The 19,449-nt window shown below is 34.9% G+C and overlaps 1 protein-coding gene across 3 annotated transcripts in view; it reads left to right on the forward strand.

Moving 5' to 3' along the window:
• Window positions 1–19,449, forward strand: part of LOC106460388 (transient-receptor-potential-like protein) — a 54,912-nt gene that overhangs the window by 18,990 nt on the left and 16,473 nt on the right. For all 3 annotated transcript variants that reach the window (XM_013920078.2, XM_022387092.1, XM_022387091.1), the window contains exons 2-8: window positions 1,224–2,040; window positions 3,357–3,599; window positions 4,094–4,305; window positions 4,840–4,973; window positions 7,416–7,911; window positions 11,853–12,048; window positions 16,712–16,924. In XM_013920078.2, the coding sequence (XP_013775532.2) occupies window positions 1,327–2,040; window positions 3,357–3,599; window positions 4,094–4,305; window positions 4,840–4,973; window positions 7,416–7,911; window positions 11,853–12,048; window positions 16,712–16,924 (2,208 nt within the window). In that variant the 5' untranslated portion in view covers window positions 1,224–1,326. The remainder of the gene's footprint in view (window positions 1–1,223; window positions 2,041–3,356; window positions 3,600–4,093; window positions 4,306–4,839; window positions 4,974–7,415; window positions 7,912–11,852; window positions 12,049–16,711; window positions 16,925–19,449) is intronic.

Consider the following 19,449-nt stretch of genomic DNA (forward strand, 5'->3'; position numbering starts at 1 on the left):
TACTTTGATCCAAGTAAGTTTTTTTCTTCCCGATTTGTAAAAAATCTTTACGTGATAAAAAATATGAATATTATTTTCGAAATCTGCGTAGCTGAATTATGGAAAATCCGTTATTAAAGCCAAAATTACTTTTATGAAGTCTAGATTCGCAAGCCTGTGTTATTTTTGTTGTTCTTAGTAAGTGGATATTTCTTAGTATATACTAGTTAGCTTTGGATAAAACTAATATTAATTATTATTATGATCAATCAGGTGGTGTCTGTTTACCTAAAGTTTGTTTTGTATTGGGTTGAAAATTCTACAAGTTAATCTGACCGATAAAGGGGAATCTATCGTAAAAATATCTTTAGAATGTGTTTACAATACATTGTTCTGGTCAATAAGTCGTTATGTTAGTTGAGAATTTGTTACAAAATATATAATTATATTACTTTTGTCAAAGAGGAATTGTTTGTTAGCTAAAAATACTCTTAGTTGGGCTTAAACTTTAATGAGTTTGTTCCCGAAGAAGGCCCTTTATTTTAAAACGGTTTCACTCGGATTGGGGACTGTTGTTTTAACACAGAGCTACATAAGGGGTTAACTGTGCTCGGTCCACCGCATGGAATCGAATCTGGGATGTTAACATTTTAAGTCAGTAACTTACCGCTGTATCACCAGGGACCACTCAGGCTGAAAGTTACATTCACCAACCCCTATAGAGTCTACCAGTAAAATCGTTTTACATTCTGTAAACATATTTTGACGTATGTAATAAAAGGTTGTGAATTGAAAAATTCAATAATATTTTTGTTTATAAAGTGAAGTCTGGTTTTTCAAAATTTGTGTTAAATTGGCGAAAATTTAAGTATGTTAGTAAACATCAATTTTGCGTTTTCAGAACTTTTACTTTAATTATGAATTTTTGTTATTTAAAGATTGATCTAAAACTATATTATCTGCTGTATGAAGATAGTAACAACTCGAAAGATTCATTGTTTCTGCTTTCTGATACATATATCTCAATTTCAGGCCAGAAGAGTTATAGCTTATGTAATGGGAGTTTTGTTTGTAACTAAAATGTTTTACGGTTAATAATTTCAAAGTAAGGTTTGACAATAAATATAATCAACTATTTTATAAAAATATTTTTATGAACATAAATGATTAAATATAAAATATATTATCGTAACATTTATAGGTGCTGTTTTGAAGCTATAATTACATTTTTTATGATGTTTCAGTGACGGAAGTTGTCTGTCGAAATCGAACATGTCTAGACGTCAGACAATTAAGCCTTGTTGATCCAGTTAATATTTAAAAAAAGACATTTCCTGAAGAAACTATATGATCTTTGCTATGGAGATTTCTCGTGGCACCTCAATGGCCAGTTCTTTCAGCCGCAGCAAGAAGCTCAGCATTAACCGCAACCGAATCCCAGTTCCCCTGGAACCACTGAAAGACAATCAAAGCATGGATCCCAGGGAGAGGACTTTTCTGGAAGCCGCTGAACGTGGTGACAAGCACACCATGATTCGCTGTCTTCAACTGCCAAATCCTGTCAACGTAAATTGCACTAACATTCTGGGCCGTAGCGCTATCCAGATCGCTGTTGACAACGAAAATGTGGAGATTGTGGAGCTTCTCTTGCAACAAGAACAAGTAAAAATTGGAGATGCTCTTCTCTATGCTATTCGCGAAGGGGTTTACAAAATCGTTGAGATGTTGATCAATCATCCCAGCATCACGACGGGCATGCTGGCCAGTGATTGGGCCAAGAGCCGCCAACAAGGTGATGAAAGTTCAGACTACAGTCCTGATATCTCCCCTGTTATTCTTGCCGCCCATTGCAACCAGTTCGAGATTTTACAGTTACTACTGTCACGAGGAGCGATGATCGACAAGCCACATTCTCTTTCGTGTTGTTGCCAGAAATGCCAAGAAGGAATGCTAACAGACAGTCTGCGATACTCCCTACGGAAGATTCACACCTACCGAGCTTTAGCTAGTCCGGCGTGGATCTCACTGACTAGTGACGACCCCATTCTGACTGCTTTCAAGGTAATTAGTCAGAAACGCCGATTAGTCCTAGTCCATATCGTAGTATAATTTTGATTACATTTTGGTTTTGTTTAAAGTGCAACAAAGATTTTATTCATTACCATGAGTTGAACTCACAGGTTGTCAGCAAGAACAATGTAATTTTTATTCTTTTTAAACATGATAAGCTTGAAAGCCATGAATATCGAATTAGTTTTTTTTAAAGTGATTCGTTCAGTTATTGTTGAAAAAAAGCAGTCATCATTAATCCATCAAAAACAAAGTTCTGTAAGTTCATGTTTCTTTATCGGGTCTGTTTTGTCCTGGTAAAAAAAAAAACATTAGATAATTTTACAGAATAAATCAATAATGTCTTTAATGTCTCGTTAGTAGAAACGACCGGTTTTTAGATTGATTGAAAAACGTAATGTATTGTCAAAGGTGTTCTATAATTGTGAACGAGATCCAATGTTATGATGAACTTCGAAAGTATTACAAGGATAATAGTTATTACAGTGTTAACGCCTTTTCTAAGCTGGCGAAACATGATTATAACTAATTATACTAGTCATAAGACATTAGTATTAGGACTATTGTATTTCTTAACGTTATATTTTTTATCATGATGAGACTGAGTGCTACTAGTAGAATAATATAAAAATATATTTTGTGGCCGAATTAGCTTTACATTAAAATTAGTTTTCTTTCTTTTATCAGACATTATATTTAACAACTAGTTACTTCCTATTTGTACAGTCTCTAAATATTAACCGCAAGTTTGCCATGTTGGTTTCTTGTGCAGAAGGTTTTGCAAAGCAGCTTTCGTCTCTCAGAACTCAAAGTATTGTAGAGTACTGAGAAACTGAGTGATAGAACTCTGTGTATGTGAAGCATATGTGCATCAACTTCTACAAAACTGCTCTATTAACATTTTTTTGATGAAATTTTCTACATGAAGTAAAGTCTTTGTATTCCAATACATTTAGCAACAACGCCAACAACAGCAAAAAATAAAAAAAAATTCTCTAAATTTCAAGTACTTTTTAATTTAAACTAACATGTTGTAACAAACTTTTAAAATCACTTCAGTTATTTTAGCTTGATCTGTTTTATAATTTTTGAAATAGCGCGAAAAACAAAATTGAAACAAATGGAAATATTATTTTCTTGGCGCTTGTCCTGCAACATTGATTTTCGTTGTTGTTCCTTAGGTAACAAAGGTAAGCGAAAGATAATACAAGTACGAACACGCACGCGCACTGATGCTCGCTAATATTATTTTCTCTTTCTAAAAATTGAATATTGTTGTGTTTTTTGTTTTTTTTTCGTTTTTCTAGCTCTCTTGGGAGCTTGAGTACCTAGCCATGCGGGAAAACGAATTTAAGGACAATTACCTGGAGCTGAGTAATCAATGCAAACGCTACTCTTGCGATCTTTTGGACCTCTGCAGAAGCACAGAGGAAGTTATCGCTGTCCTAAATAAGAAGTCAGACTCGGATTCTGACGACGAGGACGATGCTGACACAGAAAAGTTGACTCTAGCTCGTCTAAAGCTAGCGTTGAAATATGAACAAAAACAGGTAACTGTTGTAGTAGGGTGTTTCTGGTATTTGTAGATAGTTATAACGTGAGATGTAAATATCTGATATGTTGTGTCACACATGATCTGATGAGTTATCAGGTTTCTAGCACAGGAGTATTTAAAATCCTTGTATCAGTCGACTCTGCACATCGTCCATTTTACCGACCAACTTATATATCATGGTTGATGGATAAATTTTAGATGCATGACAATGTACCCATGTCTATTCGTAATGGCTGCCAAAATATTTTTAAGTGCTAAATCTTGTTAATTCAGTGTTAATTCTAAAAGCATAAAACAAGCTTTTAAGAATGGAATAGAAATAAATGCTAAAAAATTCTAGCCGACTACTTGGGTCATTTAAGGACTGACAAGCAAACGAAGGAAATCCTATTAACTCCTGGTTTGTCTAATTCGCAGGACGTTTTAGTTTTCTTAAAAACATGTTGATTTACACTTTCATATGGCTTTTCTTTTATTCCTTGGCACTAGTTCGTAGCCCACCCCAACTGTCAACAATTGCTGACGTCCATCTGGTATGAGGGTTTGTCCGTATGGCGACGATGGAACGGGGTCATGAAGATGCTAATGTGCTTCGGTCTAATCGCATGTATGCCACTGATTGCTCTATATTACTTGTGGTTCCCCAGGTCTAAGCTAGGCCGTGTTGTCCGATCACCATTCATGAAGTTCATCTACCACAGGTACATATTCTTATGTCCATGTGAAATTCGGAATTGGTTAAATGAGAGGTTAATGAATTGCTGTTTCAATGTTATAAATACGTAGACGGAAGAGATAAGTTCTTTCTCCTGAACTAAAGATGTTTGTTTAGTGTTTTGACGATCTTTCAAAGATAGACAGCTCTAAGATTCAAAAAAATGAAAATTTATAGAATATTATAAAAGTTTTTTTTTGCTTAACTTCTTATTGTATGTGGATATTACGTTAGAAATGAACAAAATGATTTTAGCATTTATTTGTGTGAAGTCAAGTGATCTACATCACGTATATTTTGTATTTTTGTTTTCACTTCATATTATACATTAGTACTTCTAAGTTTCTCTATGACAGAGTAATTTACCGTACTGAGCCGCTGGAGAACAGCAATTAAAATAACTTGGTATTGATTTTATAATAATGTTTTAAAGGAAACTTAGAAAAACGTGTTTTAGATGGTGTAATAGTTATTAAAGGTCCAGAAGCTTAAACGTCTAATGTAGACAGTTCTTTTGCAGTGCCTCTTTCGGTTTCTTTCTTCTTCTGCTGGTACTGGCATCCACTCGATTAGAGGGATCTGAACGGTCAAGGCAAAACATTCGTGGACCTCCGCCGTCCTTGGTGGAATGGTTGGTTTTCTTCTGGGTTACAGGTAAACTGGTTCTATTGAGCCTTTTCATGGTTACCAATCTATTAACCATTCTAACTAGAATTAACCCGACATAAATACAAACTGTGAGGCAATTATAATTTGCTTCTAGCAGCAATGTACCGAAAAAACTTAGAGGAAAAATCAGTAAGTTTCTATAACAAAAAAATTTAAATAATGACAAGGCTACAGTTGGTTTCTAAGAGGGCATCACTGAACTAAGCTACAAAGAAAAGCACTGGTAATTTCCTTTAATAAAAGGCACAGTTATCGTAAAAAGTAAAGCTTAAAAATGAAACGAGATCAGTCATGCAAAAACTGTGGTATTTTAAAAAGAACATATTCCAGTTTCTTTATAAACTGCACTTAGAATTAATAAAATATCTGTGTGTGTGTGTAATAACGGAACTAAATATACACGAGAAATACCTATACTATTTGAATTTTGGCATTTTATTAGTTTTTTTATAAAATATACAAAAAAATGAAGTAAATTTGAATTCGAGCTGAAAAGCCAAAATTAGAATCCATAATTTGCATTTCATTTTTGGCGGGAATAAAGACCGTAGTTGTTGGTCGTTGTTATTTATTTCCTTGTTGTTGTTTAAACAGAGTTTTATCCAACCTTGCGTAGTAAATTTTTGTTATATCTTTTAAAATGACTAACACTTGTGAATCTGACTAATTATACAGTAGAAATCACCGATGTTTCAGAAGCAAAGAAAGTGTCTCTACTTAACTGCAACATTATATATCGTTACTCAAATCATCCATAGGCAGATAAGTCCAAAACTTCCATATTTTCATGCGGTATTGTCTTAATATGAATATAAAGTTAGGTTTTGAGGTAGGGACTGTTCTCTGTGGTTTATCACTGTTTTCGAAGTCGAATGGTTTTCCTTGTAATCGTCAACTACTGTTTGAATGTCACTTAACTCCAAGGTGTGTTTACCGATTGCCGATGCTAATGGGATACAGAGTTTATAACCTCCTCTGCTGAAGCTTCCTGCAATTTGACCATGCGTGGAGATATAATATACAGAGGACTTCTGCTTAAAATGAATTTTGTCCTTAAGCTGAAACACATTTTTAATTCTGCTTTATGTTTTAAAGGTACAATAAAGTTTTACCTGTGGGTAATTTGTATGCTATTTTCTCCTTTTCTATATTATAAGACTACTTACCCAAAACCTGTAAAAATAATGTTATTTTCTTCTTTGGTACACCAAAAGTCACAGAAGGACAATCATTCATTATTTCCATGGTTTTTGATAATCATTTCACACAAAGCTATAGAAGAAGCATTTTACAAAGGCATTATTTAATGTCCTTCTACTCAGTGTGAAACTGGCCTACCTCTGTAAATCAAACTGTATCTCATAGAGACTTCCATATATATCACCCGTATTAGGTTTTAGTTGACATTTTAATATATAGAACTAAACGCTTTTTGATGAAATTAAACAAGTTTCAAACTTTAACACCTTGACAGCATATTCCAAAAATGTATTCTTATCAAGTTAGAGCAATAACGCCAATAAACACCTATAACAAGAGAAACTTTTGAAGAACAAGAACCTTTAAACTGGGACGAGTTTACAGTTTGTTTCAAGCAACAGTATCCCAAGAAGCTTAGACAGAAAGTCAGTACGTTTCTATAACAAGAAATTTAGATTATGACAAAGCAACAATTAGTTTCTAAAAGATCATGACAAGACAACAGTTGGGTTTTAACAAGCCCTTACTGAAATAAGCTTCAAAGAGAAACACCAGTAATTATGTTAGTTGTTGTCATTTATGTCTTTCCGTTAAAATTTTAGACCAGGTGTTACTAATTTTGGATCATTAACTATCCAAATCTTAAAAGAAACGCAATATAGCAGTTTGGTATTTATCTAACAATCAAAGTAATTACTTAATGTAAAGTTTATTTCGGTTAAACGAAATTAAAACATAATCGTTTACTAGATCAATTATGTTACACTTTATAAAGGCCTTAATATATCCAATACAGGCAGAAAATATACTTTCCATATGAATACTTGATAAATTACCATCTTGGTTTGCTCTTTATCAACGAATAGTGAGATTGACCGTCATATTATAAAGCCCCCACAACTGAAAGGGCGAGCATTTTCAGTGAGGGGCTTCGATCCCGTAACCGGTAGATTGCAAGACGAGCGCCCTAACCATCCAGGCTATGCCAGGCCTCTTCTTAATTTCTATTGATGGGTAAAGAGTGGATATCTTTCTATATATTCTAAGAATATGTCGAAGAAAATTATTTTTTTCACTGCCTCTTAGGAAAAATGCAGTTGAATTAGTTATAATCAGATTGTATTGTTTTCTAAGAATGTTTTTGAAACAGACAAGAAACAACAATTTGATCTTTTTCTTGGAATGACTTGGAGCGAACAGTATTGAATCATTTCTGTTCTGTCCTAGGGATGGTGTGGGCGGAATGTAAGCAGCTGTGGGAAGAAGGAATCAAGGCCTATGTACGACAGTGGTGGAACTGGTTAGACTTCATCATGTTATCCCTCTACTTGGCCACTTTCTCTCTCAAAGCCGTGGCCTTCTTTCAGATCCAAAGCGACCAATACGGGCCTCGGATCCTGGAGCGCGCACGCTGGCCTAACAACGACCCCACTCTTATTGCGGAGGGCGTGTTTGCTGTGGCTAATGTCTTTAGCTTCGCACGAATCATCTACTTATTCCAGACCAATCCGCATCTAGGACCACTGCAAATCTCACTCGGTTGTATGATCATCGATATCGCAAAGTTTCTCTTCATTTTCTTCTTAGTGCTGACATCATTCGCATGTGGCCTAAATCAGCTTTACTGGCATTATGATGCTGACACAGAGTTTTGTGAAACGAAGGTAATCGGGGGCGAAAACGTAACCGTTAATTGTTATCGCAACACAGACGCTTTCATTACGTAAGTTTTGTTTTTTGCTTCTATTGACAAACTAACTCTTAAACTATCGACTTGTTTTGTACCTTACATTAACAAAGGGACAATTTATTACATAGTAGCGACTAGTTTTATGTTTTTAAACATTCTGTATGAAGAAGTATCAAAATTGAGTAAAAACACTCCTTTTCTATGTAAAGTACATATAGGGGATCCTAGAAGTAAATAGTGGGATTATTTGCAGTATTTATGTTATTATTGTTTACCTTTTTTTTTTGGGGGGGGGGGGGGTGACTCACATATTATTAAAGATCCAATAAAGTCATGAACCACAAATGTATCAAGAATTGTGTTTAAAATCCAATGAGGACACCATCAATAATTCCAGGGTTAAGAAACTCACAGACGATAATTTTAGATCAGGTCGAAGATTTATAAGGCTTTACAACAGATGAAAGGTCGCGCATGTTTGGTGAGACGGGGATTCGAACCCACGGCCCTCAGATTGCGTGTCAAGTGCCCTAGCCACCTGGCCTTGCCGAGACCAAAAACTAACGGATATTCATCTAGTTCTGTGTAATTTTCAATGATATTTTTATAGCATCCACTGCGAGTCAAGAGTCCTAGCCACCTGGCCATGCAGGGCTCAAAAATTATGTGTGATACCTATATTTATAGTGAAAATGTAGTCCGAAAATATTTCTTGATCTTTAGCACATATTTGATAATTAATTTTGGTATTTTCTTTTCCCATATTAGCGTAGAAGTAGAATTATTAATCAATAATTAACGAATTTTCACCTTCCATAAATATTTTTGGACAGACGATTCAGTTTCGTAAGGCTTTTTCTGTTGTTTTGTGTTTCTTTGATGTGGGTAGTTTCGTTCGTTGTCATATAGATGTAAGTTGTTAGGCTTAGCTATAATAGTTAGGTTAGTTACAAGGCGTAAGGCTTAACTATGGCCTATAAAACTACGTCAAGTATACAAGTAAAGAAAAGTGCCAAAATTAAGGAAAATGTGATAACACGAAAAAATATAACCACTAAATAATTGTAATTATTTATATATATTTGTATATATTGATAAAACTTTTAATGACAGAGCTCCTAAATCTTTGTTTAGCGAATATTGCCAGACATTATTTCAATTATCAATATGATGGCATCCTAAATGATACAAACACCCACTTTAGTCATTCTCTATCATACATTTAGGTTACGGGCTTACAACCTAAAATCCGGGGTCCTTTCCCCACGATGGACAGGATATGGTTATTCCATTGTGTAAATATGAGCTAAAACAGACAAATGAATCATTAAACATATACACATTTTTACTAAATATACGAATAATACAAATAATATAATTTTCAATAATGTTTATAGTTAAATTCGTTTTTAGCCGCAGCATACTGGCTCATAGTATGGCTCTGAGTTATTTTTTTTTCAAGTACAAACTTTTAGCTCATAGCTCCGTCTCCTGACTGATTTGAGATATAATTACAGCCGCAGCTATTGAGGATTCTCTCTTGATTTTGTTGTTAAGCACGAATATACACTATGTGCTATCTGTGCTTTGTCGACTGCGAATATCAAACCCCAGTTTTTAACGTTATAAGCCATCAGACTAATTGCTGGGCCACCAGGGGAGAAGGGGGTATAGTTAAGAAAGTATCATGCTGCACTGTACCAGGATTTCATGACCTTAATATTTAAATAATTTTATCATGTAATATTTTGTTATGTAGTAATTTAAACGGTTCCATCTTTGAAAAATGATGTACCAGCTCTCCTTTACTTGTTAAACTAAATATGCAGTTATAACCCAAGCAAATAAAAAAAAAATCATATTTTGGTTCTTTTCACTTCCTCAATAGTTTATGGTAAATACTTAAGACAAAACTTTGTAATCGCTTAGATAACAAACGTTTATCTGGTAATATGGAGTCTATTAATGGCATTGCTTTTCTCGTATTATTCCGATCAATACTTGAAAACCAATGAACCAGCTGGATCCTGCGATAAAATCGAAATAAAACTTTAATATTGTGTACAAAGAGTTTTTAGAAAGAAATGGGATTTTCTTTTCTTCACGTTAGATATGAGTAAGCTGCTGCCAATAAACGAGATCAGTATCTATCCGCTGCTAGCGGTATCGTATATCATGTGTTTTCACAATAGTAGCGTACAATATACTCACAAAATAACATCAGGTAATGGCTTAAGTCTTGAATAAGATGCTGTAGTCCTGTAATCTCCTGATCCAGCATCGTTTTGATCTTCTCTAGAAAGAATTGCATGGATGGTATATTTCTAGATGTGTAATTGATGATCCCAGTTGTATACGGCTGGATACGTAACACCATGGGCTGAGTGTTTAATGAGTTGGACTGTAGAGTTGAGGTTCTGTGGTACTCGTCCCGTAACCACACACATAAAAATCGGGATCCGCTCTTTGGAGTCATAGGTGCGTTATAAGAATTACGGTCAAATCCCACTATACAGTGAGACAAGAGTAACCTGATAATCGGTGGTGGGTGTTGTTGACTAGCTAGCTACCTTCCTTTTAGTATATCATTTAATACTACGAACGTCTAACGCAGATATCCTTTGTATAGCTTTGCCCGAAATCAAACAAACGTAATCCAGTTTTGCAATTCATGAAACTCATGGAACGATGGAAGAAATTCGTCTTATTTATATTCACCTATGTTGGGTTTGTTTGTTTGTTTGAAGTTAAGCACAAAGCTACACAATGGGCTATCTGTGTTCTGCCCACCACGGGTATCGAAACCCGGATTCTATCGTTGTAAATCCGCAGACATACCGCTATGCCACTGGTAGGGGGGCTATGTTGAGTAGTAATTTCTGGTTTCCTTCATTCTCTGTATTACTGACGTATGATGGTTTGTTAGTTGTACTCTAATACGGTTAGCCTTCAGGAAATAAAATAGTTTATTTGTAAACTCTTCTCATCCTGTCCTCCGCTAAAACCCGGAGTTCGATTCTCAGCGGTGGACAGAACGCTGATAACTCATTGTGTAGCCTTGTGCTTAACAACAAGCAAAGAGAATTCGAAGAAGGGTTGTTCAATCGTTCAAGCTAACCTCAATTTACATTAAAAAGTTCAAGGAATCCTTCATTTTCTATGTTTCCATTATTTTAAAACAAGTATTATATCCTTTTAAGTGCTTTTATGAACATTATCTGTAGTGAGATACTTCCTTTAAAAAGGACTCATCATAGAGTCTGAAACATCGTACAAACAATAGATGGCTCTAAAAATGTCAAGATCACACATCATTGTAATCCGTGAGATACTACTTTATGTTGTTTGTGTGTTAATAAGAGTGACAGTAAATCCTTTAGCGTGGATGATGGTTTGTAAAGTGCTGCTGGTTGGCTGCCTTCACCCTGGTCAGTAGTTCAAAACTGGGACGACGACAAATATCCTTAGTACCTTTGCCATAAATACAGAAACTATTTTTTTTTATTTCTAACTGTTTTTTTATCGTATAAGACTTGTTGGCATCTAATAATAAGTTTACTTTCAACTATCCATTTGTTTGTTGTTTTTTTTCTTTTTTACAGGACACCGTCGACCTCAACATTTCCATATCTGATTTAAGGTTGCCTGTTTTGTGTGCTAAGTTATATAATAGTGTAATTATTTTAATGAATTACTGTCATGCATACAATTTAAGATGTTTTTCTTCGGTGTGTTTGTTTTCGTATGCATATTCATAAATACTGAAATATGTCTTGTAGATCCAAACATATTAGTTAAGTTTCCCTTCAAATGTTCAAGCTGTTTCTCTTGAAAGAGCATATAGATTTTTTTAATATATATATTTTAAAATGTTATTATTTATTTCATTTTGACACATTATGAATGTTACTCCTATAGTCCTCTAATCATTTGCCGCTTTCTACCAATGCCGTTATTGCAATTCTTCACCACAGCATAGACTCCAGCTACACAACCTTGTTGTGGTCTTTGTTCGGCGTGATCCCTGTAAAGGATCTGAAGGCTAGAAAGGATCAAGCCTTTACTCAGTGGGTTGGCCACGCTCTTCTGGGTGCCTACATGATTATGGCCATGACCGTTATGATTAACATGCTGATTGCTATGATGAGCCGCTCTTTTCAAGACATCGAAGTAAGTAAATCTGTCTGCTATCGCTACTGGATTGTGTACCACACTTATTACTGACTAGAGTTAAATGGTTGGCTAAATATTATAATACCTATTAAACATTTTCATTACACTAAGTTTGAACTATTATTCTAGCATACATTCTTCAGCTTGACATAATTGATACTTTGTACATTTTTACGATATTTTCATCTTATTTCTACTTTCAATAATATTGTAATATGACGACATTTCCTGGATATTCAGAACTGGGAACACATTCGGCACTCTTTCTCGTCATTGTTTAGAATTAACTACCCGTCCAGCATTGAGCTTCTCGATAACTCTCACCAACCGAAATGGTCAGGGAGAAAGGTCTTATTATGTTATTGCAATAATCGTCTTCGTGATCTTATTGATAGCCACAATGACCAAATCCTTCCAAGTGATTGATGACGCTCGAGCCATCTAATCAGCTGGTAAAATTTGAACTTATATATTTAATACGTATTTCGTAAATGCATTGTTAATGATTCAAAATTCAGTAGAGCCAAAGCCTTACTTTCAGAAACATAAACTAATAACTTCTGCCTATATGTTGCTTGCAGTTAAATTTGATGTTACGATATTTGACTTAAAACACAATAGGCGTTCTTTGAACAGGTAAGGAATACAGATAATATAATGTGATTTAACTCATTAAACCTATAATTTGTTGCTCATTCTGCCGGAATTATGTTCATGATTTCCTAATAATTATCACTGTAACTTATAAAATTTAAATTTTCTAAATCTTATTTTCCCTTCATTATCAGGGGTACCCACATGAACCATTGTTGAGTAAATGGCCTCAAATCTCTCCCTGTTGAAGATTTGATGGTAGAAGGGTGTGTAGAGAGACTGAGGGGATGCGAACTTCTTAAATGCTAGGTCGTTTGAGGATGTCCATTGATGTTGTCATTGCAAGAAACATGAGCAGCTCATAGTGAGTAAGGGAAGTCCAGTTCAAATACCTCGACCGTCTCTGAACAGACGTTTTCTTTGCAACTTGTGCTTTGGGGTACTCCTTGATAGCAGTGATAAGAGCATTACTTACATCTTCTGTAAACAGAGAGCTCTGAAACACTCGAGAAGCGTTGAGTTATCATTGATGTCAGCGTGTACACCGGGATTACGCCTGTTCTTCGGCAAAAATGCAGTCATTACTTTTGGCTGACCAGTCTTACAGATCTACCTCAGCCCAATCATTATCTCTGGCTTTGGTAGTGGTAGATCTAGGAGGTAGATCAGGTCTAGCTGGAGCTCGCTTTCGTGGCTTCTTTGTACCACTACTTCCTGATTAGGGCGATGCCCCCTCCCTCTGATCAAGTGATTGAGAAGCACTGGAACTGGGTCTCGATTTCAAAGTCAAATTCAAAATCAGAATCACCATCGTCAATACTCCCTCCTTAATCTAACCGATTGAACAGACTCTTTGCTTGCTCAGCAGTAAAACGTTTCGGTGGCCTCTTTTCCGCTTGCCGTCTCTGTTTTACAGTTGTTAGACTTCACAAGAAAACATTGAAAAAATCGGTCTCAAACACAACTTGTTGATCTGAAATTCGTCTCAAAACAAACGACAATGCTTCACGGAACTTCTGGTATATTTATAAAAGGTGGATAATAACATGATTTGAATTAGTTTTCAGCCAAGGACACATAAATGTTATAGGACGCTGTCACCGACCGATGGGCAAATCGAGATTTTCGACCAGACTCTGGCAGAACCTGCTCAGTAAGGAATCAAAACGTATTTGAATAACAGTGGTCGACTAACATGAAGGGGGTCGTCCACACAGTTCAGGAAAATCTGCAAGGTCTAAATGACAAGATACCGTTTTAGTCAGTAATGTACCTAATGTACCATACTTGATCTGCTTTGTCGGAATGAAATGCCCTAACCTATAATTTGGCACAGAAACAAATACAATGTTATTCACGTATTTGTCAAGTTGTAAATTTTTCAACAGGTGATTGTGTAGGTTTACTAGAAATATGTTATTGTCTAGTGCGTTAAAATATGAATACCTAACATTTCAAGATAATAACTCGTTCTGTAACAGTATGGAACTTAAATGTTCATGATAGATAACAAGTACTTTAACCATGATCAGTTGTGAATTGCAGTTTGTAGTTGTATCAACTCTCGTAAATCCATAATATAACACGGAGAATGAAATCGGTTTGAAAGACTACAGAAATGTATGTGTACAAAATAGGCACCCATAGGTTTGCCACATTCAGATACATAAAATAACTCTTCCGGTATCATTACTCATCATAGACTTAGCTGAACTATGCATAAGCAAACACGTTTCATACTTTAACAGGATGTAAATACTTATACCCTGTTAACATTCTTTAAATTGGCAGAGTTATTCACTGTTTAAGAAACGTTTATTATTAAAACCTTCTTCATTTTGAGTAATAATGAACGAAATATTTCATTGCTGAACTTATAACCTTTGGTTTGATGTGAAGTTTGCTTTTATCAGACGGTTGAGTATGCTATATTAAAACGAGTTTGAATATCAAACTCAGCAAATTAAGTGACAACCACAGCCGATATAAAGTAACGGCAGAATGTCGTGGATCATAACTACATTTTGACATTGTTTGACGTTTGTCGGCCTATTGATGTCACTTTTGGAAAGAGCATGCAACACCTCTTTCTGATAAAATATTCATACACTCTGATCATAAAAATGCGTTCAAATTTGGGGGGGGGGAGGTAGAATTTCCAATACGGCAATATAACTTGTACTTAATGGCATTGGAAATATGGAAAATGGATAAGCTTGGGATACCAGGATCATCCAGAAAGAAACCCTCAAAAAGTCGTATCCCAGTTGTGATAAGCAAAGTGTAGTGTCTTATAACAGGTGAGAATCTACAAACACAAAGGTTAATGGCAAAAGCTGTGCACGTGTCCCAGGCAATATTATGCAGCATAATCAATAAGGATCTTCGTTTAGAAAACCTGCCTAAGTCATGCATACACAAGCTGTTTCCATTATACTTATAATACTATTCCATACGAATACATATTGGTCAAGCATGGAGGAGTGATGAGCTTTGGATATGAGAGATTTTGCAATGGAAACTACGCTGCATATCTATTGTCAAGATACACAGTTGCCAGGTAGATCATGACCGGACGTTGAGACATGGGGAGTAACGACGAGGGAAAGCTCCAAAATCGTTTTAGTATAGCGTACTCAATCTCTGTATAAATTTATAAAACTATTTGACAAACATTAGACAAATTTCGGATTTTATTATATTTGTCCCAGGATTCGCTTGAATTATCTGGAATTTCGAGCAGAGTTTTGAATGTTCTGCAAACTATTGATCATAGCAATAAGTACTGCTGATTTTCTAAAAGTAAACACTGTTGTTTTAAACGTATATAACTTATCAGTGTCCGCCAACACATTGTTAACTTAGCCCAGTATTTTTTCAAAGTTTAGCTCTATATTGGGCAATGGTTGTTTATACGGTTGTTAAACAAACTTGATTGAGAGCTGTAACACGTGTTCCCTGTTCTGAGCATCTTAATATTGAGTGAAAAAGCAGTGCTGCGAAATGTTTTGACTTTAATATGACCTTACTGCTAGTGTCTGATTTATACCCAGTCCCCTGTACAACGTATCTGATTTTATCTCTCGTTTTATTAATGTAAATTACGAAAAACATTTACTGATAATTAACTTTTATTTTGTTTATACGGTTGTTAAACAAACTTGATTGAGAGCTGTAACACGTGTTCCCTGTTCTGAGCATCTTAGTATTGAGTGAAAAAGCAGTGCTGCGAAATGTTTTGACTTTAATATGACCTTACTGCTAGTGTCTGATTTATACCCAGTCCCCTGTACAACGTATCTGATTTTATCTCTCGTTTTATTAATGTAAATTACGAAAAACATTTACTGATAATTAACTTTTATTTTGCAAAGTTATATAGAAAAAGACAAAAAGTACAGCGTGTATATATATATATATATATTCATATTGTATCAAGTTTAGTATTAGCACATAGAATATAAACACACCTGTTCTCTCCTTATGTGTAATGGAATAATGGAAGATAATGGTCGTTAACTTCTAGTTGTTAATATCGTTCATTTGAGTCCCGACCATTTAGTATTTACTATAACCTGTTGTAAAAGAACGTTGCTTTGTATTAATTGAATTTGTACTTGATAATATACATATAAGTAATTGTTTAATTTGACAGTTAAAGTGAGGTAATTTTTTTAAGAGGGCGACACTGGTTTATGTATATTAGCAAGCAACTAAAGTTGAACATCTAATTTTTCTATCGGTATAAAACCCGGGACTAAATTATTAACTCCGGCTAATGCTAAGGAACGTAAACATATATTATTAGTTTCATTTAATCAATATTCTAATGAATTTCTGTTGTCTATAACCGAGCCATCTGTGAAGCATTTTGGTAAAATATTCTTTGTATTCCTGTTAATGTATTTAGTGTAAACGAACTTAAAACAAACTAATAAACAATTCTGTTATTTAAAGATAAAAATGCATGTCTTCAAAACCGTACAGGTTAACAAGAGTTTTCTTGTATTTTCCACAATATAAAACTCTTCAGTCTGTTTATTGATGTAGAAATGTCTGATTTTAGGATCATGCAGACAGGGAATGGAAGTTTGCACGATCCAAGCTGTGGATGGGCTATTTCGACGAAGGTTCCACTTTACCACCCCCTTTCAATATTATAATTAGCCCCAAGTCCATTTTCTACTTTCTTCGGGCGTTAAAACATGTCTGTATAAAAATGTTTGGCAACGCTTCGATGCGGCGACGGTCGTTCGACGCTTCTAAAAGTAGTATCAAGGTTTGAATAGATTTTCTTATGTCTACCATGTTCATACTTTATGTGTCTCTTCTATACTCGTACTCCTGGTGTTTTCTCCCACGTATTTCTTTTGTATCTATCATAACTGACTTTCGGTTTTCCTACCTTTTTTACACCACACTTTGAAAAATATAAGCAATACTTTTGTTTCTAAGTTAAAATATTATTATTCAAAAATACAAATGGTTGATATTAATGGATATTTAGGAATTTCAATGCATATCTACTAGTATTGTTGTAATGATGCGAAAATAGGAATCTATGTAATTAAATAATAAAACACCATGAGCGTGAAATGACGTCAGCTTTAAGCTTTTCTTATGATATCGTTAAAACGGACAACTGTTTTAAAAAATCATTGTACTTAATAAAGCTACTAATAAACAACATAAGCCAATATTTCTTCTGTTTCTTAAGTTCAAATGATTTAGTTACCACGGTCCTTATCCGAACTATATAATCAATACTTGTTTAACTGCAGAAATCCAACATAGGGCAAAAAAAAGTTTTACAATAATTTAAGTTTTAGATTTTTTCTTTTGTTTCCCGAGACCAAAGATAGATTATTCTTGTAAGTAATAGCATTGTTTTTTTTCCCTAACATAATTTTAGCACGAATCTTCACTATGACAAAAAAATCAGCCCAGAAAATATTAAACTCTCAAAAATGTATGTCATTAGTCCTGTACGTGTGTGTTTTTAACATAATTCGTAGTAGTTTACACATGCTACCCGCCCTGGAAAGACAGCACTCCAATTTTGTCTACATATTTTATCATTTGGTGATTTGCTATTTAACTTGGATTATTTTTTTTTCAACATAATTTTGTGACAATATTAACACTGGTAGTAGACAGAAGTTTTTAACGGAAATACAGACCTTCAGAGCTGTTCAAGTGCTGGAAATAGGACAAGCTGAAAGACAAGTGGTAGCTTATTTTGATGTAAAAGTTAGCATAGTTGGAATATTGTAAACTCGCTATTAGAGAATTGAGCTGCACACTAGACAGGTCATGGAAGATCATATTTGCCACAAAATGACCACTGTCTGCATAACTGTCATGATATAAATGACTGTTTAGTGTAGGTAGTATTAATTAATTTTTTTGGTGAGTTAATATTTTATGATCGTTTAGTTTTTCATAATAAGAGAGTTAAAAGCAGACGATTGATGGAAGTTGTGTTTATAATTCATTGATGTTGAGGCTATAGAACGTCGCATTAAACTTATTTATGTCCAGGATATATATATTTCTAGAAGGCGAGCAGACGAAAGTGATAAATATATAAATAGTGTGAGACGAGCGGGAACAGCAGACAGACAGAGCAGACGAGAAAGTAAAGTCACGGAAGTAGAAGCTCGGCGAAAGAAAAGTTAAACATAAAGATAACTGCCGGAGGAATGAAAGGCCTAACGATTAATATGTTAGAGGAAAACTAACAGTTTTAAAAGAGATAAGAAGTATAGTTTATTCCGTCAAAGCGAGTTCCAAAGTAATTGAACCAGCCTGAGTGCACTTTGACAGAAGTAACAGACTGTATCTGAAGTACGAGGACCAGATGATTACTTAAAAAAACAGTATACAACCGACTGTGGTAACTCACGCTATAATTGTAAGTGAATTATACACGGAATACTAGTGCGATAGAAATGGAGAAAGGTAGATCGGTTTGTCAACTGAAATTCTAAAACAATTGAATAGGCCTAAGTGGATATTTGACAAGAAGAAAAGTGTATAGTATTTAAGATACAACAATGATATGCATAGTATAAAGAATGTTTGTACATACGTTTAACTTGTTTTGAATATATTATTTTAAAACAAGCGGAGTGCGTGCTGTTAATTTGTCGTTGAATTTATCACCATCAAGTCACAGACACCTACTGTAGAAGAATCCTAAGCCCAACACCCACCTATTTACCACTCAACCTATTTACTAAATACTTCTACTATTTATAGTATTAAGAAGAATAATCCCTTTATTTTGACAATAACATACCCATAACGAATCGATTATTACTACTCACGGTATTATTATAGACTCTTAGACAATAACTGGAGATATTATCAGTGACAAAATTTACAAGCTCCCTGAGCTTGTCATAATGTCGAGACAGCTTACTTCAACTCATTACAGCCTGTATGAATTTTTGTCGAGTTCACCAGAATTGAAAGCAATGCCAACAGTCGCCTGCACTCTTCACTGGTTAATGTTTCCTGCGTCTACCAATCATCGATGGGTTAGTGTCTGGAAAGCTTGAGGCGAACGACATACTCAGTTCAACATCAGTGAGTACGACCTCTTCTGTGGGGATTGAACTATAATGTGGGGAGGCATCACTGTGAGTGGACGTACAAATGACCGCTTCTGTGGGGATTGAACTATAATGTGGGGAGGCATCACTGTGAGTGGACGTACAAATGACCGCTTCTGTGGGGATTGAACTATAATGTGGGGAGGCATCACTGTGAGTGGACGTACAAATGACCGCTTCTGTGGGG

This window comes from Limulus polyphemus, unplaced genomic scaffold (genome assembly GCF_000517525.1).
Source record: "Limulus polyphemus unplaced genomic scaffold, Limulus_polyphemus-2.1.2 Scaffold762, whole genome shotgun sequence".
NCBI classification, from domain to species: domain Eukaryota; kingdom Metazoa; phylum Arthropoda; class Merostomata; order Xiphosura; family Limulidae; genus Limulus; species Limulus polyphemus.